This window comes from Ptiloglossa arizonensis, chromosome 7 (assembly GCF_051014685.1).
Source record: "Ptiloglossa arizonensis isolate GNS036 chromosome 7, iyPtiAriz1_principal, whole genome shotgun sequence".
NCBI classification, from domain to species: Eukaryota; Metazoa; Arthropoda; class Insecta; order Hymenoptera; family Colletidae; genus Ptiloglossa; species Ptiloglossa arizonensis.
In genome coordinates, this window is record NC_135054.1 from 24,322,079 (window position 1) to 24,349,608 (window position 27,530).

At 39.0% G+C, this 27,530-nt stretch overlaps 5 protein-coding genes across 11 annotated transcripts in view; 2 read left to right on the top strand and 3 right to left on the bottom strand.

The window, feature by feature from the left end:
- Positions 1–11: 11 nt before the first annotated feature.
- On the bottom strand, positions 12–1,480 carry Nrk1 (nicotinamide riboside kinase). The gene has a single exon (XM_076316154.1). It carries the CDS (start codon positions 655–657, stop codon positions 70–72), a length of 588 nt encoding a protein of 195 aa, XP_076172269.1. The 5' UTR covers positions 658–1,480; the 3' UTR covers positions 12–69.
- Positions 1,481–1,497: 17 nt separating this feature from the next.
- On the bottom strand, positions 1,498–1,927 carry LOC143149083 (uncharacterized). Its single transcript, XM_076316156.1, has one exon. It carries the CDS (start codon positions 1,769–1,771, stop codon positions 1,511–1,513), a length of 261 nt encoding a protein of 86 aa, XP_076172271.1. The 5' UTR covers positions 1,772–1,927; the 3' UTR covers positions 1,498–1,510.
- Positions 1,912–2,797, bottom strand: LOC143149082 (active regulator of SIRT1). The gene is made up of 4 exons (XM_076316155.1): positions 2,558–2,797; positions 2,389–2,478; positions 2,163–2,311; positions 1,912–2,092 (listed from the first exon to the last, which is right to left on the bottom strand). Exons 1-4 carry the CDS (start codon positions 2,619–2,621, stop codon positions 1,970–1,972), a joined length of 426 nt encoding a protein of 141 aa, XP_076172270.1. The 5' UTR covers positions 2,622–2,797; the 3' UTR covers positions 1,912–1,969.
- A 429-nt stretch (positions 2,798–3,226) lies between these two features.
- Vps39 (vacuolar protein sorting 39) lies at positions 3,227–7,018 on the top strand. Of its 2 annotated transcripts, none has more exons than XM_076315833.1 (11): positions 3,227–3,487; positions 3,707–3,880; positions 3,946–4,201; positions 4,277–4,509; positions 4,594–4,838; positions 4,929–5,318; positions 5,387–5,704; positions 5,777–6,203; positions 6,274–6,381; positions 6,453–6,777; positions 6,857–7,018. In XM_076315833.1, exons 1-11 carry the CDS (start codon positions 3,481–3,483, stop codon positions 6,918–6,920), a joined length of 2,547 nt encoding a protein of 848 aa, XP_076171948.1. In that variant the 5' UTR covers positions 3,227–3,480; the 3' UTR covers positions 6,921–7,018. The 2 variants fall into 2 exon arrangements, with proteins under 2 accessions (XP_076171948.1, XP_076171947.1); XM_076315832.1 differs by having other exon boundaries at positions 3,227–3,483.
- Positions 7,019–8,693: 1,675 nt separating this feature from the next.
- The window catches only part of Beta-spec (spectrin beta chain), a 29,823-nt gene continuing 10,986 nt past the window's right edge, over positions 8,694–27,530 (top strand). For all 6 annotated transcript variants that reach the window (XM_076315512.1, XM_076315515.1, XM_076315513.1 and 3 more), the window contains exons 1-3: positions 8,694–8,842; positions 20,549–20,737; positions 21,555–27,461. In XM_076315512.1, the coding sequence (XP_076171627.1) occupies positions 20,602–20,737; positions 21,555–27,461 (6,043 nt within the window). In that variant the 5' untranslated portion in view covers positions 8,694–8,842; positions 20,549–20,601. The remainder of the gene's footprint in view (positions 8,843–20,548; positions 20,738–21,554; positions 27,462–27,530) is intronic.

Genomic DNA, 27,530 nt, shown 5'->3' on the forward strand with positions numbered 1-27,530 from the left:
TTCATGGTATATATTTATTTTTAGTTTTAAGCGTTTTTTTTAATATGTAATAATGATATAATGAACATTTTAAGATAACAATTTTTTTATTTCTACAAAAACCATTTTAAATATTTCATTTTTACTTTTTGATCCATCAATGAATGTTATAGTCTTGTACAAATCTTTGTCTTCTATTAATTCATCTAAATGTTTCAAATACTCCGGCCATACAACCTTCTCAAAGTATCCAGGAACATCTGGTGGATTATAACTTCTTTCCTTCCTTCTTTTCCAGCATTGTTCTTTAGTTAATGTCAAAAAATATTTCTGATCGCATAAATTTGAAATAACCTTACACTTAAAAAGTAGAAAACCCTCTATTATTAAAACATTTCTGGTATTCGTTTCTACATTATCATTATTTGGGGACGATTCAATTAACTTAAAAATATCCGAATGCATTTTATTCATATCCACGCTAGTTATGATTTCCCAATTTAAAGCATTCAATTTTGGTATCTTTGTATGTCGAGGATCATCCATTGAAAAGAAATAGTTATCTTGATGTATTATGAATGAATTTTTTAATTCCTTATGAAGTTGATTAACCAAGGAAGTTTTTCCACTACATGTTGTACCAGAAATACCAAGTATAACCCATTTTTTTGAAGTCATTTCAAGTTTCTTATAAATAAGTAGATCTATTTCTCTTAAATGATAGGTAAAGACAGAGTACCTAGAGTTTAGGTTAGGGAAGTGAGGCAATATATAGTAAAAGTTGGATAACTACGAAAATCGATCTACGACTACGGCATAATTGCCTGTGTTGTTCATCCCCACATTGAGGATTCCCCTTGACACGTATGAAGCTCGACAGCCTGATAATTGAATCCAATCCGAACTCGAATATCGGTGAGACAAAAAATAATGCAACAATGAAACTTTGTTAACGTATCAATGAGGTTTTACCGATTAAAATAAGACCGAACACGAATAGATTTGAATTAATTAAATATTAAATTTACTTATTTAATAAATAATATAAGAAAGTTGTTATTACTCGTTAAATACCTAAATATAATTCGAATTATAACGTGTTTGGACTCATTTTAATTAGGAAAATTTCACAAATACATTGGGAAAAGTTATATTAAAAAGAAAAATTGCATTAGTATTATCTTACCGATGTTTTCCTTTCTCGTTTCGACATTCGGACCTCTTTCATTTGTCTTTTTCTACAGTCAGCATAATACAAGGACAAACTTTGAACCTCGGTTTCTAAAAATCTATATCGTTGGATAAGTATCTGGCTTAGTTTCCGATTTTCATGCAATTATCCGAATTTTACTGTGATCATTTACTAAGTCATATATTGACTTATCTTTAATGGTTTTATCTTCAAATGCATTGACTATTTATCAAAAAATAAGTAATGCACAAAGTATGTCAATATGTCTTATCAAAAATTATCCTGTGTGATAAAATGAAATTCTTTCGTTTATACATATTTGTGTAATTCGTATAAAATCTATGATTCATGATATTTATTTAATTTTTCATAAGAAAAGTATGGCTTAATATGATAAATAGTGAATAATACTAATCCACCACTGAAACATAAACCCAAAATTGCAGGTACCATTAAAGCAAAATTATGAGAACCAAAAAGTGATCGTATTCTGTTATCATCGATAAATGGTAGAGCAATCACCCATATAGTGTAATAAAGAAATAAAATTAACGTCACAATCAAAATTATTTTACCTTTTTCATAGTCACTGTTAAACATTTTAAGATTTCAGTCTAAACTATACAACTATTTTCTTCAGATACAATGAGAGAAAAATGGTGCTTCTTGTGTAAAATGTAACTAAATATTTTGTACATTCATGTGCATCTGTTTTATGCATAAAGTGTAAAATATGTGACTGAATATAATAATGCTCTTTTAATTAATTTTAAAAGTATAAAAATGATGTATCAGAAATTATTGATCTATATATTCTTGTTCAAATTTCTTGAAATCTTCTTCAGTGAATGCAGTACTTTCAGGTTTTTTATGCTTTTCTTTCTTTGGAATATATTTTTTCTTTACAGCTCGATTTAATAGCTATAATCAAATTAGTAATTTATGTAATTTCTCATGTATGCCCTTTTAAATATTTAAAACCACTTTATACCTTATTTGTTGTGTCTTGGTCAATACGATTGCTACTAAGCATTAAGAGCTTTTGCACATTTTCATCTGTAGGATCTTCCTGTACTATTAATCGTTTTTGAGTTTCATAAACAGTCACTTTGCTTGAACGTCCAAGGATTGTGCCAAGATCTACAAGAAGAGGTTAATATTAATGGTTGATAGACATCCTACATCAAGATTTTTCTTATTTCAAATAATATCTGTACCTGTTTTGTCATTTTTTGATAATATTCTATGTTTTGAGGGAATCAAGTCTAAAGTACCCTTATATTTTATGTGCTTTCTCTTCTTTTTTTCTGTAAAGTATGAAATTTGCACAACTTACAAGTTTTCTGGTAAATACAGATATACAACCTAAATGAATTAAATACAGACCTTGCTTTAAACTTTTTTCGTAACCTAGTATTTCAAGCCCTTTGTTTACAAGTGAATTTGACATTTTTATGAGATATTAACTCGCGAGATACGTAAAAATAACAAATATGAGACATTATCATACTACGCATATTCGGAGAAAGTATAAGAAAAGAAATATCCAATTGTAAAAGTGCCATCTATACTATACAATATAAATATGTTACTTTGTGTGTATGGAGAGAATATTTCCGATAAAAGTGCATAATTACTATGTAATACTTTTACTATATATTCCTTATGTACAAATGTTTATTTTATACCTATTTATAATTATTATTATTTTCAGTATTTTAAAAACATTTTGCTAATTTAATACTGCTTTAAAATCCATGTATGCTTCACTTTTCCTCGTTAAAAATCAATATGTATCATTTTCGTATGGTTATTTACAATATTTAATGATCATATATAACCATTATTTGTATTGTGTTATTTATGTAAAATTTATAGCAAATTCACAAAATTTAGTAGTAACTGGTATTTTTTCTAGTGAGAAGTTTCAACATTTGAGTTATAACATTTTTTAAAAAGTTAACAAATGTTAATTATATACAGTTTCATGACTAGTGAATCAAAATGTACGTATTTTAGAAATTCTAGAAAAAATTTATCGAAACTCTTGTAAATATTCATATCCTAAATAGGATATTTGATTACTACTAGATATACCATGTGCGATACATACTTTCAATTTACTCGAACGCACTCTACTGGTGTTAAACAGTCGAATGACAACTGTGAGTGGTTATTAACCACAAAAGAGTTGATTTAATATTTTCGAAATCTGTAGAGAAATTATTTTCAAAACACGAAAATGCATGAAGCTTACGAAGAATCACCGATATTAAAGGTTTCTCTTCAAATACAGTCTATGGCGGCGTATGGTAGGTAATGTATAACCTTTATATTAAAAGCTTTTAATTAACTCAAAGAATTGACATTTTTTAATGTAATAGCTAGATAGTTTTTTTAGTGTATAAATCTTTGTTTTATTGAAGTAAGATTACTTCAAATAATTTAGATTGGTTAATACTGTTAAATGATTTACATATAAATACAGTGAATTAACAACACTGAAGTATAAAGAATAACAGTGAAGTGTTTCAGATGATAATTTGCTAATCTGCACAAGAGACGGTTATCTTCTGATGTATAATGTTCCACCTGTGATAGACGAAACTCATAAAGTAGAGTTACTATGTCATAGTAACAATTTTAAAAAGAAACGTATTACACAGATAGATGTTGTGCCCGAATATAATTTATTGATAACATTAATAGGTATTTTTGATTTTGTGTCTTGAGTTATAGATGGAACAATTCGTCTCATTAGTTTTTTTTTACAGATAACATAGTATGTGTTCATGATTTAAATTCTCCAAACTTTCAACAAGTTTACCAATTACCAAAAACCCGTGGTGCTACATTATTTACTTTAGATAAACAACTGCCAAAGGGTTCAAATGATAATAAAAAAACAATTGTAAACTTATGCGTGGCTGTAAAACGCAAGTTACAATTATATTACTACGAAGAAAAAAAATTTGTGGAATCTGAAAATTTTGAATTGACTGTACGAGATACACCACGTGAATTATCCTGGTATGTATTGTGTATGGTGTAGAATGTATAATTTAGATTTGTAAAATAATAAAATATATGTTAATTATAAAATAGGTGTGGTAAATCATTGATTTTGGGTTTTCGTGGATTGTCGTACACAATTTTGGATATAAATGGAAAGACCAAAGAATTATTTCCAACTGGAAAGTCTCCTGAACCAAGTGTTACAAAATTGTCTGACCATTCCTTTGTGTTAGGCAAAGATTCTCAGTCGTTTGTTATGGATACGCAAGGCGAATTGATTGAACATAATTCAATAAAATGGTCTGATACACCGAGCGCGATAGGTACACAATTTAAGTTCTCACTAATAAAATATATGCTTTTTCTAATTAATGTGCTTTAGTGTCACGTCAATTGAATTATTTCAGCTTGGGATGAACCTTACTTAGTTGGAATTGTACATGACAGATTGGAAGTGTACGCTATAGAGGGTTGCATACACATTCAAACAATAGAAGATTTAAATAAAGCTAGACTTATATATAGATGTAAACAAGGAAAGATTTTCTTAGCATCGATTAGTCGTATCTGGCGTATAAGGGCTGTTGATGTAACGCTTCAAATCAGAATATTACTTGAACAAAATCAATTTCAGCTAGCACTGAAACTGACTGTATGTAAATAAAACTTTTGGTTATTTAATACCGCTAATTATGGTTATAAATAATTTATAATGATTGAAATATTTTCCACATTATTTTAGAATTTATTGGATGTAACTCAAAAAGAAAAAGATAAACAGGCATGTAAAATACAGACGTTATATGCACATTATCTTTTTAATAACAAAAGATTTCAAGAGGCAATGAATGTGTTTTCAAAGGCGGGAACAGATCCATACGAAGTGATCAGACTGTTTCCTGATCTACTTACACTATCAAGTAATAATCCTGAACTTAATAACCCAACACCTAGTTTGCCGAAACTACAAGATCATGATTTAGAAAAAGGTTTACGTGCGTTAATAGCTTTTCTTACTGAAGTCAGAATTAAGTTAGTGGATAGTACAAATGGAACAAAAACTATGACAGCAGTGGCTGTTGAGCAGCTTTTAAAGATTACAGATACAACTCTGTTAAAATGTTATTTGCAGGTAATAATTTACGTCTGATAAACCATAATAATTATTTTTAAATCTAGATTAGAAAGAATTTTTTTCAGACGACTGATGCATTAGTTGCACCGTTACTACGATTAAATCATTGTCACTTAGCAGAAGCTGAGAAGACGTTACTAATGTATCAAAAATATCCTGAGCTTATTATACTGTACCAAACTAAAGGGCAACATAGAAAAGCATTGGAACTTCTTGAAAAACATGCAAAGGAAAATGATCCTAGTTTCAAGGGTACTGAAAGAACAATACAATACTTACAGTCTCTTGGAAAAGATCATATAGATTTAATTTTAAAATTTGCCAGCTGGGTTCTGAATGAAGATCCAGATCAAGGACTTCGAATTTTTATGGACGATATACAGGTAATGTTATACTTTATTTTTATATAAGTAACTATTTTGTAAGTTATATATGTAGTATATTTGTAATTCTAGGAAGTCAAGGAATTACCAAGACCAAAAGTAGTGGATTATCTTCTCCGTTGCCACAAAAATTTAGTTATAACATATTTGGAACATGTAATACACATTTGGAATGATACTAATTCACTATGTCATAATGTTTTAATACATCAATATAAAGAGAAGGTCTTAGCATCTATGAGTGATAGTGCTACAACAGCTGAAAAACAAGCAGGACAACATATTAGAGAAAAATTACGTCAGTTTTTAGAAAAGTCTGTGCATTATACTCCAGAAACGATATTAGTACATTTTCCGTTTGATAATTTAATCGAGGAACGTGCAATTATTCTCGGTCGACTTGAACGTCACCAACAAGTTATATCAATATATATTAATATTCTTAATGATATACCAAAGGCAACTGAGTATTGTCATAATGTGTTCAACAGATATCAAAGTAGGTATTAATTTCCATATTTAAGGGACTGATTTACAAATTTATATAATAGTTTTTCTATTATTTTAAGATCGAGAAACTTCAGATAAACAAAAACAATCTGATGGTGCAGATGAAGTTTATGATATGCTTATTCAACAGCTACTAAAACCTGATAATGAAGGACTTCTGAAGACAGGTGAAAATTGAACGTGTACAATATCAACTGTACATGCCTTAAAGTAATAAAGATGAATATATATTTTTTAGGATATAGTCCAGAAATGCAACGAACAGCACAACCTGACATGGAAATGGCGCTTCAACTACTCGAAGAACATGCATCAAAAATAAATCCATTAAAGACATTAAATGTTCTACCAGATACAGTTCCGATAAGTAGAATAAAGCATTTTTTAGAAGTTAGTTTACAGGAGAAATTGAATGCTAGGAGACGAATACAAGTTTTAAAAAGTTTACTTTACGCTGAACATTTACAAGTACAGGAGCAACGTATGCATTATGAATCGCAGAATGTCCTCATGACAGAATTTAATATATGTCCAATATGTAAGAAAAGATTTGGCAATCAGAGGTTTGTATTTATATATTATATAAATAATGTAAACTAATTTTTATTGTAAAATTAAACTATATTACAAATTATTTTACAGCGCGTTCGCTAGGTACCCGAACGGTGACATTGTACATTATTCGTGTCAAGATCGTAGAGGATAAGGAGAAACAATTTAAATGTACTTATATTAAGCAATGTAAAATATATAATGCAATGTATTTCTGCTCATATTTTGTATATAAATGTATACATTTTTCCATTTGCCTCCCTTTTTAAATTTTCTGTGATTTATTTTTAAGTTACTTCTTAATTTTATAACATAATCAATGATAAGTCATTTACAATTTAATTTCTTTTAAAAAAAAGTGAGGAAGACTTTAGAAAAGTATATATTATATACTTAAAGGCGCTAACGATATACATATATCAATTTTGTTTTTTTGCGTGATGAATAATATAAATTACAATTATAAATCGAGTTATAATTAAAACAATTATGCTAATAATTTTACAGATTTAAAAATTAAATAAAAGGAAATAATAGAAGAATTTCATAACAATAGTCGATACTATAATGTAATTTTACTATAATACAAAGAAATGTATTCGGTATATCGTAGTCCATTTTTTAAACGGATGTTTCAATATTAAACATTTTTTAGAATTTTTTTTTGGTTTTAGACTATTTAAAATACATCTTTTTATCTTAATATAAGAGCTTTTTTAAGTTTTCGTAATAATGTGTAACAGAGAGGATGGGGCGTGCCGGTCCAGAAAATGGGTAAACGGGACTAGTGATGTCATAAGCTATCTTGTATTCCTACGCCGGCTGTTATAAGGCAGGTACAGTACTGAACAAATGTAGCCGAAAATGTAAACGCTTTATTATTTAAATCTTTTAGTAAAGTGAAAAATTAGTTACTTTTATGTCTATTTACCACGCAACATTATTACGTTAGTAGTAACAATGATTAAATCATTATTTGTACATTTGTAAAAAAAACATAGCTCTTCCAAGGTAACTATTTTATGTTTTGAATGAAAAAAAATTAAGACATTTACATTATGTATAGTAATGAAGTACAATTATATTTGTTATAATTTCGTTAATAACCTTAAAAATGAAAAGTGCATTACACAAAAATAATAATTGTACTAGAATTTTATCATGTTGTAGATTTTCTAATACGATAACAATCAAATATAAAGTCAATAATAATAGGAGTAAGCTATATAATAGACATATGCGTAACAGAAGCAACTTCGTTGTTGTTTAAGATGTAGTGATCAGTATTAGATACTATTTTATATAATGAACATTAAAGCGAATACAATTTCCCTGCATATAGTGTATCAAATATAATATAAGAGAAAGAATGATTGTATAAAAAATTTTGTAGACCTCAAACTTGAATATATAGTCTGCATTTCACACTAAACTAGCAGAGGCTTAAATCAGAGTTTTAGTTTATTGTATTTCAAGGGCATATGCTGTAAAAATGTGTGACATTTAGCATAATAGAAAATTGTCTTTAGATTGTGTGCTTTTGAAGACGGCATAAAGCTTTTTAATAATTGTGCTTGCATATTATATGCTAGTACTACAATCATTGAACGTATTTTTGTTAATTATACTTTCTCTTGTATTTTCCTTTTCTTATTTTCAAGTACTTAAAATGCTTTAAGATTAAAAATAAAATATTTTTATATAATTTTTTGATTATTCAAATTGAACTATTTTACTTCTTAGATTTATATTCTTATATTTTAAATATTATTTTATTTACATTCACTATGTTCTCCCTCATTTAATATTGTATGTTGAATGTTTCAATTTGAAATTTTACTCAGCTCTGGGTTGTGGCAGGTATTCATAATGTTACGCATGTTTTCTATTGGCGAGTTAGGACTGGGACTAGCTACGCTGGCGTAGGTCGACGCCGTATGCGCTCAGTCAGTTGCGCGCCGGTCGGGTGTGTGGATGGGTCTGTGTGGATCGTTATCGGTGGTTTTTGGTGTACATCGACAGGTTTTTATGCAAGTACAGGGATAAAACGGTGTCGCGGGGTATCCTCACGAGAAGGTAAGTACACGATTTCTTTCTGTTTCATTTCGAAAACGTGAAAGCGATCATGTTTTATGATCGGCCGTCTCGTGATGGGTAAGACTTTAGAGATAAAAATGGCGTGTGCCGCCTTTAGCTTCTCTGATTTCTCCCTGCTTTAAATCGCTGTGAAGCGTTTCTTTACTATCACCTGTGACAGCGTTCGAACTGCGTTTGTGTTTCGAGAGAATAAAATGCTTTTCGTCATTTATCGGTATCGTTTTACTTTAACATTGACTTGGAATGAATGCGAATCGATTCTAGTGACGAACCTGTCCACTGTGCGAACAAATAAATTAGCTTTTTCATATCACCTTGCTGATACGATTGCTCGTAATATTTTTGCGCAATCCATGACGCGACATGTCGAATTTGTACTTAATGCATTCTGTCATTTCCGTTTTCTTCTAAAATAAAATCATGAACGCATGTCCATTGCGGTTATACGTTCATTTATAGCGCTTTAATATCCGCTACATGGTGTCCCCTGAATGGTTTTGTTCACCTGTCAAGACGCCCTATCTGTTGCTGACCTAATTTCGCTTCCCACTGAAAATCTGTCAGGCATTGTGGTAACGTCGAAAGATCAGTACATTGAACGCTTCTTTTACCTCATCGTTGACCTCAAAAATATTTATCAAGGCTTCACAAATATGCGAGAATTGCCATAAAAATGGATTTTAAGAAAAATTACAAACCTTCTAGCGAAATAAAAATACTATGCAAGAGCTTGTTCCGTACTTTGTCTTGGGTTTTAGATTTTTATTGTATTTTCACATTAAAAAATGAGTTATTAGAAATGGTGTTACGAAAGATAAAATCTAATCGTTATAATTAGCAAGTACGTATCTATTCTTTATTTCGATGAATCAGTCAATTGAAAAAGTAGACCGATTCTAAAAGACACCCAGTATGTCTAGATAAGATGCTAAATTACAGTGTAGTATCTGTAGAGGGTTAATTACAGTTTCTTGAGTTTTATACTTGAAATCATTTTTGAACGCATAATTTTCTCTTAATTGTTCCCTAAATTTCACGTCAAAAGCGTATATAGATTTTTAAGAGTATCTATGCTTGTGTATGATTTTTATTTATATTTATCTGGCGCCGCGACGCACGGGTACGAATTAATAATAATGACCTCACGCTGTATAGTTCTTTAATTGGTGACGGTGTTATAAGTTGCCACAGATCGTTCGTTGCAAATGTCGTCACGGTATCGAAGTTGTCGCTGAGTCATTATTAAAAATGTTTAAAATGCTTATAAACTGTCATTTGATTCTATATAAAGCACGGTATTGCAGGAAGCAGTTACTTTGTCGATTCCGAGTATTATAATTTTTTAACGTTAAATCTTGCGAGAAAAAACCCTATATATTTTACAGTGACTTCTACAATTGTTATATTCGCGATGACAGTTTCAAAAGATCTTGATGCTAAGGTTAAAATAATCGAATTCAATAAAAGAGAATTAAATCGTAAATTATTGGTGTAATAGAAAATCAGAACTGCGATCGTTTAACGAACCTTCCTTCGATCAAGCAATTTCTTTCGTTTCTAGTGGTGTTGTGTTTACAGTTACGTCACCGTTGCCGAGCTTGGGCGTGTGCGCGTCTTCGGCATAAATTAATAAATTAGTGTCTTGGCAATCGCTTCTTCCGGATTGCGTTTTCGGCGACATCTGGCTTTTCAATTGTACCGGAACAGCACCCCTACATTAAAACATCCCATGTAGTTCACGAACCATATAATTTCACAGAAACATACCCATTTTATTAGGGTTTCACAAAACTTCTGTTCGTTACTGAACACAATACAAGAATTCAATATTTAAAGACACAGACCATTCAAAATTAAACTAAAACGTTGAGACATAGGGTGTCGTAAAATTAATGATTCCTAATCGAAGAAGATTCGAAGAAGAATTATTCCTAAAATGTGGAATACAATTTTCGTGTACGAGAAAATTGACTAAAATTTGGATTAACGGTCGTGGCTGTCTATCACGTTTGCATATATACATATACATACATACCTACATTATACATACATACGTATGTATGTAATATATGTCGTGTGTGTGTGTATGTGTATATATATATATATATATCCCGAGCATTTACATTTTCTATTTGTTGAAAAAATTGACCTAATTCGTTCGTAAATTTGTCTACTGTCTTTCTTATGATAAAGATACCCGAGAAAGGCAATCGATCAAACCTGCGGGCAAACTTTGAATAATCTTTTACGCGTATAAGCTGCTTTAGTCATTCGAGTTTTTCAGAAGCGATACGATTCTTAGCTCGCGTCCAATAAGGAACCGGGCATAAAGTTTTTTTTTTTTTAATTGTCCCCTTGTCGTTCTGCCATCCTTTAACTTACAAATACAAAATGTGATTATTTGCTGACCTTTGATGTTTACTCAGCTGTGTGTCTTAATACATTCAATGACTAGTGAAATTTTTGATTTATGTTAGAAATGTAGAAAATACCACAAACGGTTACATTGTAACGTACAGTTTTGTACGTTATCCAAATGTATTTGATAGCTTACTTTGAATTCAGATTTTACAAGATGACGAGAAGAACGAAACGAAGAAAGGAATCGATAAACACGAAATACCATAAAATCAGATCGATAGTTATTGAAATTATTTCAAGAGGTGGTATATGTCGTATATTACAAACGTATAGGTCCATGATTATGGATATTCACGAAATATGAACGAATATGTTCCTCGAAGTGAACAGTTTTATATTTTTAAATGCGAACGGATAAAATAATTTTAAACAAATATGATAAATTTGTATCGTTACGTGTTAATAGAAACATTGCACAATACCGAGGTAGCACAAATTTTATTTGTCGCATTGTTATGTATATTCTCAGGGAATGTTACAGTCCTCTCTTCTAGAAATACCTGTGGGACATTTTTAACTTTTCTGCTCTAATTAACATACCTACGCGTTTATGCGATATAGGGAAACGGTATTATATACCATAATATTTTATAATTGCGGAAACACGTATGGACATTGAACTGTACTCGTCAATTTCCCATCTTTCTTTCTTCGTTTTATGTATCGTTCGTTGATATAATGTCCGAATCTTTGCAACTCTATATTACTATTATCTTTTCCAAGTATTTAACGATACGAAAATGTCAGTTGAATAACTTGCTTAATGTTTTAGTTTTTTTTGTAAAAATCTCGTAAAATCATACAAATCAAGTTACGTGAAATTCCTGGCGATCGAACTGTGTTTATAACGCAGAAAACAATACAGTGTTTTTAATGTACGATATAGGTTCGTAGAATCAATTGGCACAGAATCTATGACTACGATAAAATTTGACTATTATTTCCGGATCCATGAAATCATTTTCGTATGATATTTTCATTGTTTTAGTATGCGGCGTAATTATGTTATAATGTTTGTTTTTTATTGCAACTCGTTACATCAAGTTCGTAAAACTGTAACTGGCACGAAATTAATTTGATCGTTTGCGTAACCGTTGAGCAACATCCGGAACTCGGACTTTCCTTTTTTTACCGAGGGAAACTAGTTTTCAAGGAGCACTATTACGAGTCACGTTCAAGTTTATCGTTATCCGCCAATCATCTAATTAAATAACATTAAATTCCTTAATTTAAACGCGTGTACGTTACACGAACACGTTTACACCAGCATACCATCTTGCGACCCAGTTTTACGTAAAGCAAAATAATCGTTTTGTTCATTTTTTGAACTTAATTCATTTTTGGACATTTAATATTCAAACTTTCGGTCTTCATCGACTTCGGTGTTTTCACCTAGTTCCTGTTATGGTTTGCGATATCGCGAAAATGACGAATCACGGCGAACCTATTGTTATCGTACGAAACATTTATTTTACGTGATTATGTTTAAGTACGATACAATTGATCGAGTTACGGATGTTCGATACCGTTACACAGCACCGGTCGACGAAAAGAAATGAAAATTTCGAAAAATTGGGTCTATCGAGTTTTGTTTTGAATTTCGTAACGCACGGAGAAACTGAAAAACCCCAGTTAGTGGGCAATTAGTACGAAATGCGTTAATACGTTGCTTATCAATTTGGGAGATCTAGCTTGCGAGAATTAGTGTATTTAGACAATATTAATGATCGTGAAAATGAAGCTTTACACGGTGTACCCTAGAAACAGAACGTGTATAGCAATTACATTTCTCACGTATAGCAATTACATTTCTCACGGTTGAAAATATGAGAAAATAATTGAATTCTTTTTGCCTCGAACGTTTTTTCTTTTTTATTCTTTTTTTTTCATACCCTGTGCATTCAATGCGAAACGCTTCGAAGCTCGATGAATTTCTATCGTCGAGTTTGTACGGTATAAATATTGGGGAAATTTTTGGGACACCTACCTTTTAAGTTCGTACATATGTATAAGATTTCAGCGGCAAATGATGCGCCAAGCGAACGCGTTGCCCAAGTAAATGACGGAGGTAACCAAGCAGGCCGACAGCAGATTAGCGTAAATGCGGACGTGACGTAGTTTCGTATACAGCGGCAACTAGTCGAGCTCTATGCACGAAGTGCTACTTCCACAGCCTTAATCGACATTTTTTTTTTTGTCGGCCTTGGCTCTCTTATCTTCACCTTTTTATATATATATATATATATATATATATATATATCATCTACGAGCGTAGGCATCGTAAGGTTCTCCGAAAATACCTGTCGGCCAATTTTACGTTCGCCATTTTTCAATCGTCAAGAATTTTAATTCGTTATCGTACGTTTACGATGACAGAATTAACTTTCAACTTTTTCTCTTCGTTCTCAGCGGCTCGTTTTATTTGGTATTTAAGGTGACTCATCCGATCGGGACAAATCGTATCTCCTATTTGGACAAAGATAGAAAACAGTTGAATCGTAGAACATAGTTCACCGTCCTATGACTTCGTTTTTTCTTCTTCTTGAGCTCAACGACACACCCGTACGTTGCAGTTGCGCTCTTACTTCAAAACGGAACTGCACGTTGTTCCGAGTTGATCGATTCTTCCGAATCGAATATCTACCGATCTTACGACGATGTTGCCGTGTTCCATCTTTGAGAAATTTAATCACGAATTTCATTTATTTTCAGCGATTACTTTTGCGCTACAATATTTTAGAGAACTCGAAAACTATACGCGCACGCGTATGTACAATATTCTTAGACCAACGCAGAGATTAAGTGCCGTACATTCCATGTAATAACGATAAGAGTGAAATTCTACTCGAAAGATTAACTCGAAATAGTTTGGAAAGCTCGTTTCGTTGGTAGAACAATTGAAAAATCTCCCTTCGATGTGGACACTTGCGATCAATTAATTCTAACTTATCAATGTCACGAGAGAAATGATGTACATAGAAAAGTTTCAAAGATGTCCGGTTCCGTTGTTGGACTTTTCCCGAAATGAAATATTTTCTCGCGTTTGCGATCCAAGAGAACATTTTACGAGGTTCACCGAAATCGTTGAATTACGTAACTAGTATTTTTCGAATCAACGCGATACAATCGTTAATGGAATTACTCTGTGTTTCGCCGAGTCTTTATCGAAAGGTAAACGCGATCGGAGATCTAATCTATATCGAATTTAAAAACGTAACCTAAGCCGAAGCATTTTTATCTGTTCGGTTCGTAGACGGGAATCGCGCCCACGTATTTTTCCAGGCGGTACCTGCACAAGCGGTGTGTATTTCTTTTTCAAATTATAATGTTGCTCGAGACGTATGTATTATGCGACTGGCTTGTGTCTCTATTATCGATCGAATTAGCTTTCGCCATAGATTGAATCTGCTTTTCGAATCCCCGCAAGTTCCAGGTTTTTGACCTTTCGTCGCTTGCGCGTCGAGTCATCCTCAATAAATAGAAAACCACAGTGTGCCAAGGAATTTCAGATGCAAGTAATCGTAATTCCACGAGGACCTTCCAACGATTAATCCACTGTTTGCGAAAACACAAACGAACGTTGCATCGGCAGATATTTTAAATATACAGTCGGTGTAGTTTGTTCACGAAATACCAAATCGGTTAAACAGTCCTCTGGAGAAATTGTTAAGAGTTTCGCGAGCGAAGTTTACACTTGAATTTTACCTCGGTGCTTCTCGCGTGTGCTTTTACGCGTAGAATATTTGATTTCACCCTCAGGAAACGTTCTATTTACAAGCGTCGAATAATGCAAAAATAAACGCAACTTCCTACCGGGCAATAATATTAATAAAGTTGCTCGTACCGAGAAAGAAAGCCACTTCGGAGAATCGGGCAGAGATTTTGCTCACCTACGGTGCCACGGTAACAGAGTTTTCGATAGTCACGTTTCTTTTATTTCTATATATTGCACGATCGCGACGATGATGGAATTTGTCATAGTTTGCGCGTTATTCGAATCGTAAGGTTGACAACAAAGTGTGCAGCTTCTAGGCCTTGAGTAATTTAATAATAGCTACCAGTGCTCAAAATAATTTGGTTGGTTGGAGGATAAACCGTATCGCATTTTGGAGAACGAAGCGGACATTAAGAATCGGACCTTACCGTATATTTAGAGCGTCGTTAAAAATATTGGTTACTCAATTTGAGCCGGTGATTCATTTATTTCCCGGGCTACGTAAGAATGAAACGACACCGTAAGACTTTCATCGAATTCGTATTCCTCGAACGGTAGGTATATACGTAGTTAAGTTAGTTAGCTTTCGAAACATCGGTTGGCTCGTCCGAGCGAGCGGTACAAACAATTCCAAGCAGTTTCTTTCGTTTTTCCCGTATGTACTTTTCAAAATTGTTACGCGTATTCTTTCTCGAATCTCGTATTCGTTGAATGCAACCTTCTAGTCGAACGAGTAATCAACGAGACCGTTAATGCGAGCAAATATCGAGTAGCAGCGTAGACTTGGACGCATCGTTGCTTCGTTTACTCAATGTTCGAGTCAATGCATCGTCTAGTCCCGCTTTTAACCTCATTAGTCGACGAGAACCCCTCTTCCGAGGCAAATAAAGACGTATTGTCGATTGCATCCTTTGGACAGGGACGTTGAAGATCGGGTTCCCGTAGCTCCATTTTTCTCGAAATTTATTGTTTCGTTACCTCGGCTCGTTCCCAGACATTACGATCCGATCTTTGTACCTCTTGCGCGATTCGCGACTTCCTTCGCCTCCTCTCTGACTCGACCTTTTCCCTCTCACGGTTCTTTTTTCTCTCTTTCGGTTCCACTTTTCTTTACGTTCTTAATCCTATTCTTTCAACGTTCTTTCGTTTACGTTACCCGAGCTCGATGCGAGCGACCAAGGAAGTATCTTCACTCGATCGGTAAGCACCGACGATTTCCGACTCGAGAGATCGGAAACACCCCTAATCTTCGGATTTCAACTCTATCGAGCACAGTACGGGCGAATCGAAAGAAATTTTTACGGAAAGTTAGCATTCTCAAGAAGGAAACGTAGGAAAAAAACATTTCTTGACCCGAACGGTGTAAAACAAGTTGCAATTTCGCAGGAAAATGTTACTTATCGCTGCGTAGCGATGTTTGTTCCCGATTTAGAATTGTTCCGAATTGTTGTTTCGGTAGGAATTCGAGGAAACGATTGATTTTCAGTAGGTTCGCCGGGTGGGCGAATACTTTTGTGACCCAGTGTATATTATGAACATTGGCGCCACGGTGACTCCGGTTGGAAAATCAATAGCCCGACGCCTGTGTGTTCGTTCGCGGCGAGTTCATCTTACCTTCGGCGTTGCGGCGTCTACAGAGCGCGGTCTTTTGTACGGGACGAGAAACAGGTACACCACGCGAGCCGCTTTAAGTGCGGCTTAATATGCAAGGAGAACCGATTAAACGGCAGATTAACCCTAAACTCGGCGACGTTACACGAAGGTCCGGTTGGCTCGTTGCACTTTCCAGCAGAATTTCATCTTGCCTTTGCTGTTCGTCTCTCGACGAGATTTGCTCCTCCTTGTGTTCCGTTCGGGCCGCTTCCTCGTTAGAATTCGCGAGCAGCCACGGGAGCAAAAGGTCACGGAGTACTAGTTTTTTTCACCGTACGGACGGAGGTGAACATTTAAGGACGTTACGTTCGATCGAGAGGAAATTCATCGGTTAGGAATACGCGGTTTTCGGAGATCGTCGACGGAAGGTTTTCGATTAGGAACGATGCTGGCGATAAGGGACCGGTTTGCTCGCCGATATTTTTCGTTGGCTCGTCGAAGAAGACTTCTCCTTTTCGAATATTTACACCAACGAGCGGATACTTTGATCGTACGCTTTGGAACACGTACGCGAGCAAGGGAATTTCTAAACAAGGTGAAAGAAATTACTTTCCACGGTACGAAGTGGGCGACGCTTTTATTCGTTGCTTGTAAATTTTCTTTCGAAGATGCCTCTGGGGAAACGAAAGTGTTTAGTCGCCGAAGGTGATCTCAGAAATCTTTAAAGCGTTCACCGGGCAAATAGAAACCTCTACTGTTCCCGTGCCGATGAACAAAGAGCATCTTGTTTCGCGTTACGTTCCTATTTGCACTCTCCGCAACTGAAAGGATCCGTACCGTTTCGTTGATCGCTATCGTCGAATCCCGTGTTGCCGGAAGATAAATACCGAATAATTTTTAACGAGAACGAGAAAAGTTTAAAGAGTATCGAGCAGGGAAAAGAAACTGGAATCTTGGGAAGAGTTTTTTTCCCGTTTGAGTTGTTTATTCCAATTGAAAAGTTGCAAGTATCGCGAAGAAGAAGCGGGGACGATCTTTACATTGAACTCTTTCGTAAGTACCACAGCGTGGTAGAATCAACCTTCCTCGATTATCGTGTCGTTCACTTTGCGATTCGTTGTACCTCGCCCACTCGGCGCAAAAGTACTAATTTTTGTACTCTCGCTTCGCTGGTTTCTCTCTCTCTCTCTCTCTCTCTCTTCGACAATTCCTCATTAAGTGTGTCGCTGCTTGCTTGTAATTGCTCTTAATTTACCATAAGTGTCCGACAGACGCGTAAGAATGTCATTCGTTTCTGACTTTCTTTTCATTCTCGGGCGTTTATCGTACCTTCGATCCGCGGAGAATTGGGTCGAAAGAGGATCTCGATCTCTTTTCATTGGACGACGTGCAATATCGCACCGATCTCGAGCGACGGTAGATGTTGCGGTTGAAGTATTAGGTAGTTTTCAGCAAACTTTTAGCTGGACGGTTTCTAACCGTCCAAGATACAAAAGAGAACACAATTTGGACAGTTCGAAGGGAACGAACGCAATAATTTATTTAAGATCGCACAGGGAGAAGGGGAGGGTAAGTTGGAGACGCTTGTAAAGACGAAGAGAGTTCGAAAGAAGGGAAAGAGGAGGGAGGGTCGTAAACGATCGGATTTGGGCGCAAACCGACGACGATTAGATACAAATAAGCTACGGAGGCGCACGAAATTCGAAAGTACCGATATTTCGCGGTATCCGTGACCCCGTTGAGTCCCACTCTTCGAGCAAAGGTTAAATAACGTGTCCGAGGAACAAACACTCGAGCGATTTTGTTCTCCCAGGCAGGCAGGCAAGCAGGCAGGCAGCCAGCGGTGTACCTGTTCGGAGTGATTTTTCTAAACCGAAAGGGTATCGGTGTCACCCTACGGGCATTCTCGGTTCACTCGAACTCGGCTGGATCTTTTCTTCTTGTGCTCGCAGAGCTAGCGGTGAAATGTCACCGTCAAGCAACGTCGCTCGTATCGACTTACTGTGGTTTTCCTTGAGTTTTTGCACGGCTACCCGCGCGAACACATCGAGGACGTGTCGAGTTGCCTGCGAGCACTCGGTAGGGCAGGGCCATCGATGGAATCGTCCGAAGGCACCGTGGTACCGATGTATCTGGTTAGATTTCGTTGTTCGTTTGACGGTTACCTAGACACGGTGCCGAAAACGATCGATTTACAGAGTTTCGCTGCACCGATACCGTACGCCGAGCACCGTCTACTGCCTTATCTGCCTACTGCCCAAATCATCGGTCAAAAATTATGCACAACTCGTTTCCAAGTACAGACACAAGTAAACGTTAACAACACGGACCGATAGTATTATAATCGACGAACGGTATTCGTATCTCTCGAACGAACGCGTAACGTTCACGCGTTTCGTATACGTTAATAGAGGCTGTTTACACGCGGTAGAATTTTATAGCAATTTTAATCGATGCGCATATATTCCTCCGTTGCGGCGCCATTGGTGCATATTTCGCACGTGTGACATCATTCGCGTGATGTAATCACTCGTCGAGGAGCTCCCACGCGCTTTGAGGACGTAACGCTACTCATTGTCAAACCGAACGCCCTAAAAATAAGCTCTACGTGCACTTGACAATAGTGCCGTTCAATGCTTTCTTTACGCGCGATCGTGATAACCTCCTTCTTGGCACGATCGAGTCCCGTAGCTATATTAAGATCGTTATCTAAAGTCGGTAGCGTAATTCTCGATCGTTGGCTTCGAACAACCGCCGAGTTCACCTTTCCGAGATTTCTCGTTACAAAATGTACACCGAATCCAGGCATCCCGAACGCTCGAAGATGCAAGAACGCGTACGACTGGTTTTGCGATCTCGTTAAATTTAAATATTACCAAGACACGGTTCAGGGGAGAGGGATGTTCGCGTCGATGTAGCTTTTCTTTCCGAGTTGTTCGTTCTTGGCTCTTATCTATAGTCGAAAGAAAATGAACCGTCTGCGTTCAAGGCCACCGATGTTTGAAGCTCGACGCGCGAGAGACTCCGAAGAACTCGATCGTCCCGCGATTCTTCTTTTGGTGCAACGCCTTGTTCTTTACACCTCGTAGTTATATTCGTCTCGGTTTCGTTCGCGCGGTAACTGTCTTTCGATTCGACTCGAAATCGAATTTCTTTCGGACACGTTTTACATTGCCTCTTTTCATCGTCGAGGCGAGTAAAATAAATTTGAAAAGTTTAATCACTCGTTTCCGGGGTACACTCTGCACTGTCCCCCGTGTTAAGAGCAACCCTCTGTCTTTTCTACGAGCAAAGTTATTATTCTCCGTTAACGAGTTCACCGTCTCGCGGAGTAGAATGCACGGTTTCACCACTGTCCAAAGATCGAGCCATCTTTGTTTACAGTTCCGTGAATAGAGCCTGCGCGCGTTATTATTTAGAAAGCACGCTTCGTTCGGAAATTGGTCACGCGTTTGTACCATCGAGGAATTGCACTTTCGTTCGAGACTTAATTGTAAAATGCCGGTCCGATTCGAACTGTTATCTTACGCTCGACGTAAGGTATATCAAATACACAAGAGAGAAGATAAGATTACTCTGCAATGCCTATCTTCGCGAAGGTTGAGCGAAGCAACGGAGCGGATACTTATTCGTGTTGCGAATGAAAAAGGAATTAGATGGAAACAACGCGCGAACATTGGATCGTGCGTTGCATTTTACAGCTTTTTCGTTAAAAATGTTCTTTCGTTGCTTCGCGTCGGTTTTAATTTTATAAGCTTTTTCGTTCGATCCCCGATCCGAGTGGTCGATTTTTGTTTTCTTTTTTTTTTCCCCCGTATCCTTTAACGATAAAGTATTTACATTGTGGTAATTTTTCGAAGCGAGAGAGAGAGAGAGAGAGCTATCCTCGATGTAGAATTAGTTACATTAAATATGTATTTAACGCGCGACTAATATTACAATCTATTTTATTTCAGGAGCGCCCTTTCGCAGGGTAAGACAGAAGTGAGTTGTTGGTCCGATTGGCAAAATGACGACCGACATCTCGGTGGTGCGCGGGGTTTGGGACCCCACGCTACAACAAGAGATTGTCGATGAGTACGAATACGACGGAGGAAACTCGAGCTCGAGACTTTTCGAACGTTCACGGATCAAGGCATTAGCCGGTACACGTCTCTCCTATCTTTTCTCAACCCTTTACGGTCCATTCGTATCGTTCGGTAGGCCGTTGATCGGGTCCTATTTACTTTCGGAACAATAACGCATTCGCGAAGACCTTTGGAAACACGCTCGTTCTAAGAGTATTCTTGTACCGTTGCAACACGTATTATTCCAAGCTGTAACTAAGTTTGGTATTCGATAAAGACATTTGTCGCGTTGAACACACATTTCGTGCAATGAAATTTGATTTGTTCTCCCGAGTTCCGTGTTCCAGTTACAGAAGATAGCGTAACGTGGGTAACCTTTGTTTAATTTTCATTGCACCTCGAAGATAGATTGGAATCCTAACGTTCAATGTCCCTGTAAACTATGGGGACGAAAGAAAATGTTGCAAAGTCATTCCGCTCGATGACGTTTTACTAGGAAATGCTTGGTAAATAACGGCTGCTTAAGAAATTAAACCGTAGGGCAGCTATTGCCACATCCTTCGATATAGATACGGCTTCGATAAGTTTATACTTTAAGTCACTTTTCCGCGAGGGAAATTCTTAGTAACGATCGATGCACGAATAAGTGCACTATACAGTGTTTGTGCACTGCGCGGAAAAAAATGCAAAGCGATAATAAAAAGGAAAAATGGACTACGATAAGATTGTCCGCATTTTGAGAGGTAAAACTACGGAAAGTTGAATAGTCGATTTAACTCTAATCGTTGCGAGGATTTATTAATTAAAGAACGAGAAGAAAAAAATTTTAGAACAACGTTTGTAATTTTCCTTCAAGGGGAACTAATCTATTTCTCGTTATTTTTTCCCAAACCAGGTGAACGTGAACTAGTACAAAAAAAGACTTTCCAGAAATGGGTAAACTCTCATTTAGTTCGGTGTTCGTGCCGAATCGGCGATTTATACGTCGACCTCCGAGACGGGAAGATGCTCATAAAGCTCTTGGAAATCCTGTCCGGAGAACGCTTACCACGACCAACGAAAGGAAAAATGCGAATCCATTGTTTGGAGAATGTCGATAAAGCTTTGCAATTCTTGCGCGAGCAAAGGGTGCACCTGGAGAACATGGGATCCCACGACATAGTCGATGGAAATCCTCGTTTAAGCTTGGGTCTGATCTGGACGATTATTCTTCGATTCCAAATTCAGGATATCACCATCGAGGAGACGGACAATCAGGAAACGAAATCGGCGAAAGACGCTTTGCTCCTTTGGTGTCAGATGAAGACCGCCGGCTACCACAACGTCAACGTGCGAAACTTCACGACGTCCTGGCGCGACGGTTTGGCCTTCAATGCGATCATCCACAAGCATCGTCCCGACTTGATTCAATTCGAGAAGCTCTCGAAATCGAACGCCATTTACAATTTGAACAACGCGTTCAACGTGGCCGAAGACAAGCTCGGTCTCACGAAACTCCTCGACGCCGAGGACATATTCGTCGATCATCCGGACGAGAAGTCGATCATCACCTACGTGGTGACGTACTATCATTACTTCTCGAAAATGAAACAGGAAACTGTCCAAGGTAAAAGGATAGGGAAGGTGGTCGGCATCGCGATGGAAAACGATCGTATGATACACGAATACGAGAGCTTGACCAGCGATTTACTGGAATGGATCGAGGGCACCATAGAGGCTCTGGGCGATGGTAGATTCGTAAATTCGCTGGTCGGCGTTCAATCTCAGCTTTCCCAGTTCTCGAATTACCGTACCGTGGAGAAGCCACCGAAGTTCGTTGAAAAAGGTAACCTGGAGGTACTATTGTTTACGCTACAATCGAAAATGCGAGCGAACAATCAAAAACCGTATACACCGAAGGAGGGCAAGATGATCTCGGACATAAACAAAGCGTGGGAGAGGCTGGAGAAGGCCGAGCACGAGCGAGAGTTGACTTTACGCGAGGAATTAATTCGTCAGGAGAAATTGGAGCAGTTGGCTGCGAGGTTCGATCGAAAAGCCAGTATGCGCGAGACCTGGCTCTCCGAGAATCAACGGTTGGTGTCCCAAGACAATTTCGGTTACGATCTTGCCGCGGTGGAGGCCGCGGCCAAGAAGCACGAAGCCATCGAAACCGACATCTTCGCGTACGAGGAACGAGTTCAGGCGGTGATGGCAGTTTCTCAGGAGCTCAAAGCCGAAACCTATCACGACATCAAGCGTATCAACGCCCGCAAGGACAACGTCCTTCGGCTCTGGAATTATCTGATAGAGTTGCTTCACGCTAGGAGAATGAGATTGGAATTGTCGTTGCAGTTGCAGCAGAACTTCCAGGAGATGCTCTACATTCTTGACAGCATGGAAGAGATAAAGATACGTCTACTAACCGACGACTACGGGAAGCACTTAATGGGCGTGGAAGATCTTTTGCAGAAGCATTCACTCGTGGAAGCCGACATCAATGTTTTAGGAGAAAGAGTGAAAGCCGTTGTTCAGCAGAATCAAAGATTCTTGGAACTCGGAGAAGGTTATCGACCGTGTGGCCCGATGATCATCGTCGAACGCGTGCGACAGCTCGAAGATGCCTACGCTGAATTGGTCCGTTTGGCCGTTGAACGTCGTGCCAGGTTAGAGGAGTCTCGCAACCTTTGGCAGTTCTATTGGGACATGGCGGACGAGGAGAATTGGATAAAGGAAAAGGAACAGATCGTATCGACGGGTGACATCGGCCACGATTTGACCACTATAAACTTATTGCTGTCGAAGCACAAAGCATTGGAGAACGAGATCCAGTCGCACGAACCGCAACTGATGTCCGTGGCCGCTGTTGGAGACGAGTTGGTTCGTCAGCAACATTTCGGCTCCGACCGGATCCAAAAAAGACTTCAAGAGTTTCTGGGAATGTGGAATCATCTTCTAGACTTGGCCGCCTTTAGAAGAAAGCGTTTGGAGGAAGCTGTCGACTACCATCAACTGTTCGCGGATGCCGATGACATCGATATTTGGATGCTGGACACTCTGCGGCTCGTTTCGTCGGAAGATGTCGGCAGAGACGAAGCCAATGTTCAATCGTTGTTGAAAAAGCACAAAGATGTCACGGACGAGCTCAAGAACTATGCCGCTACCATCGATCAGCTTCACCAGCAGGCGTCGGCTCTTGGCGAACAAGACGTCAAGTCGCCGGAAGTACTGGAGAGACTCGCTTCTATAGATTCGAGGTACAAAGAACTGATGGAGCTAGCCAAGCTGCGCAAGCAAAGACTTTTGGATGCATTGTCCCTGTACAAACTGTTCAGCGAATCGGACGGAGTCGAGCAATGGATCGGCGAGAAAAATCGAATGCTGGAAACGATGGTCCCCGCCAAGGACATCGAAGACGTCGAGATCATGAAGCATCGTTACAACGGCTTCGAGAAGGAGATGTTCGCGAACGCCTCCCGCGTCGCTGTCGTGAACCAACTGGCGAGACAGCTGTTGCACGTCGAACATCCAAACTCAGAGCAAATAGTCGCTCGCCAGAACGAATTGAACCAGAAGTGGGCCGAATTGCGAGAAAAGGCGGAGAATAAACGCGACGAATTGAATTCCGCGCACGGTGTACAGACCTTCCACATCGAGTGCCGCGAGACCGTGTCCTGGATCGAAGACAAGAAGCGAATCCTCCAGCAAACCGATAGTCTGGAGATGGACTTGACGGGTGTCATGACTTTGCAGCGTCGACTCAGCGGAATGGAACGCGATTTGGCAGCTATACAGGCTAAACTCGATGCTTTGGAGACGGAGGCTCAGAACATTCAGGGTCAGAACTTGGAAGACCCGGAGGTAATTCAAGAAAGGATCACACAAATCCACACGATCTGGGAGCAATTGACTCAGATGTTGAAGGAACGCGACGCCAAGTTGGAGGAAGCGGGTGATTTGCACAGATTTTTGAGAGACCTTGATCACTTCCAAGCCTGGCTGACCAAGACGCAAACGGACGTTGCCAGTGAGGACACTCCGACCACGTTGGCCGACGCTGAAAAATTATTGACGCAGCATCAGAACATCAAGGAAGAAATCGACAACTACACCGACGACTATCAGAAGATGATGGAATACGGCGAGAGATTGACCAGCGAAGCCGGCGACGGTGACACGCAGTACATGTTCTTGAGAGAAAGATTGAACGCTTTGAAGATGGGTTGGGAGGAGTTGCACCAGATGTGGTTCAACCGACAGATTCTGTTGTCGAACTCGTTGAACCTGCAGGTATTCGATCGCGACGCTCGTCAGGCAGAGGTGCTTTTGTCTCAACAAGAGCACATTCTCGCCAAGGACGAAACGCCGGCCAACTTTGAGCAGGCGGAGCATATGATCAAACGTCACGAGGCTTTCATGACAACGATGGACGCGAACGACGAGAAAATCAACTCTGTCGTGCAATTCGCCGGAAGACTTGTCGACGAGGGACACTTCGCGGCAGACAAAGTCAAGAAGAAGGCCGAGAATATCAACGATCGTCGTCGCGTGAATCGCGAGAAGGCTAACCAATACATGGAGAAGTTGAAGGATCAACTGCAGCTCCAGATGTTCTTGCAGGACTGCGAGGAACTGGGTGAATGGGTGCAAGAGAAGCATATCACTGCTCAGGACGAAACCTATAGAAGCGCAAAGACCGTGCACAGTAAATGGACCAGGCATCAAGCCTTCGAGGCGGAGATCGCAAGTAACAAGGACCGTTTGCAGCAGTTGCAACAGGCTGCCGAGGAGTTGATCCAACAGAAGCCAGATTTGGCCGAGATCATCAAACCCAAGGTGGCCGAATTGGCCGATCAATTCGAGGAACTTGAAACTACCACTCACGATAAGGGAGAACGACTCTTCGACGCGAATCGGGAAGTCCTCATCCACCAGACTTGCGACGATATCGATTCTTGGATGAACGAGTTGGAGAAGCAGATCGAGAGTACCGACACTGGTTCCGACTTGGCCTCCGTCAATATCCTGATGCAGAAGCAGCAAATGATCGAGACGCAGATGGCGGTGAAGGCGCGTCAAGTCACGGAACTCGACAAGCAGGCGGAACACTTGCAGCGCACCGTGCCCGACGACAAGATGGAGGAGATCAAATGCAAGAAGGAGAAGGTCGCACAGAGATTCGCCCAGCTGAAGGCGCCTTTGATCGATCGTCAGCGTCACCTCGAGAAGAAGAAGGAGGCGTTCCAGTTCAGGCGCGACGTAGAGGACGAGAAACTCTGGATCGCCGAAAAGATGCCGCAGGCCACCAGCACCGAGTACGGGAACTCTTTGTTCAACGTGCACATGTTGAAGAAGAAGAACCAATCGTTGCGCACGGAGATCGAGAATCACGAACCTAGGATCAACCTGGTCTGCAATAACGGACAGAAATTGATCGACGAGGAACACGAGGACAGTTCCGAGTTCCAGAAGCTTATATCCGAATTGACCGAGAAATGGAAGGAGTTAAAGGACGCCGTGGACAATAGGAACAAGCATCTGCTTCAAAACGAGAAAGCACAGCAGTACTTTTTCGACGCGACCGAGGCGGAGTCCTGGATGAGCGAGCAAGAACTGTACATGATGGTGGAAGATCGTGGCAAGGACGAGATCTCTGCTCAGAATCTGATGAAGAAACACGAATCGCTGGAGCACGCCGTCGAAGACTACGCGGAGACGATCCGTCAGCTGGGAGAAACCGCCAGGCAACTTATCAACGATCAACATCGTCTCGCCGATCAGATTGCCGTCAAGCAGTCACAGGTGGACAAGTTGTACGCCGGCTTGAAAGATCTGGCCGGTGAACGACGAGCCAAGCTGGACGAAGCCCTTCAACTCTTTATGCTCAATAGAGAGGTGGACGATTTGGAACAATGGATCGCGGAGAGAGAACTGGTCGCCGGTAGTCACGAGTTGGGCCAGGATTACGACCATGTGACGCTCTTGTGGGAAAGATTCAAAGAGTTCGCTCGAGACACGGAAGCGATAGGCTCCGAAAGAGTCGCTGCGGTGAACGGCATCGCCGATTCGTTGATCGCGACTGGTCACTCCGACGCAGCGACCATCGCCGAATGGAAGGACGGTTTGAACGAGGTCTGGCAAGATTTGCTCGAGTTGATCGAGACGCGCACGCAGATGCTGCAGGCCAGCCGTGAACTCCACAAATTCTTCCACGATTGCAAGGATGTGCTTGGGAGAATCCTCGAGAAACAGAACGCCATGTCCGATGAGCTTGGTCGCGACGCTGGCTCCGTGTCTGCTCTTCAACGGAAGCACGCCAATTTCATTCAAGATCTGTCCACGCTCCAGAGTCAAGTGTCGCAAATCCAGGAGGAATCTGCTAAATTACAGGCAAGCTATGCCGGCGACAAAGCCAGAGAGATAACGAATCGCGAGGGAGAAGTTGTGGCTTCTTGGAACAATCTTCAGTCTCTATGCGAGGAAAGAAGAACGAAACTGGAGGACACCGGTGATCTGTTCCGCTTCTTCAACATGGTTAGGACTCTAATGATCTGGATGGACGACGTTGTGCGTCAGATGAACACCTCTGAGAAGCCTCGCGACGTTGCCGGTGTCGAGCTCCTGATGAATAATCATCAGAGTTTAAAGGCCGAGATAGACGCCCGAGAGGACAACCTAATGGCGTGTCTCAATCTTGGAAAAGACTTGTTAGCTAGGAACCATTACGCCAGTACTCAGATCAAGGAGAAATTAGCAGCTCTTACCGATCATAGAAACGCATTGTTGCACAGATGGGAAGAACGTTGGGAGAATTTGCAGCTTAGTAAGTACACGCGCATAGATATTTAAAATCGTGAAATATCGCGGGTATGTTGTGTCCTGAAACTGATTA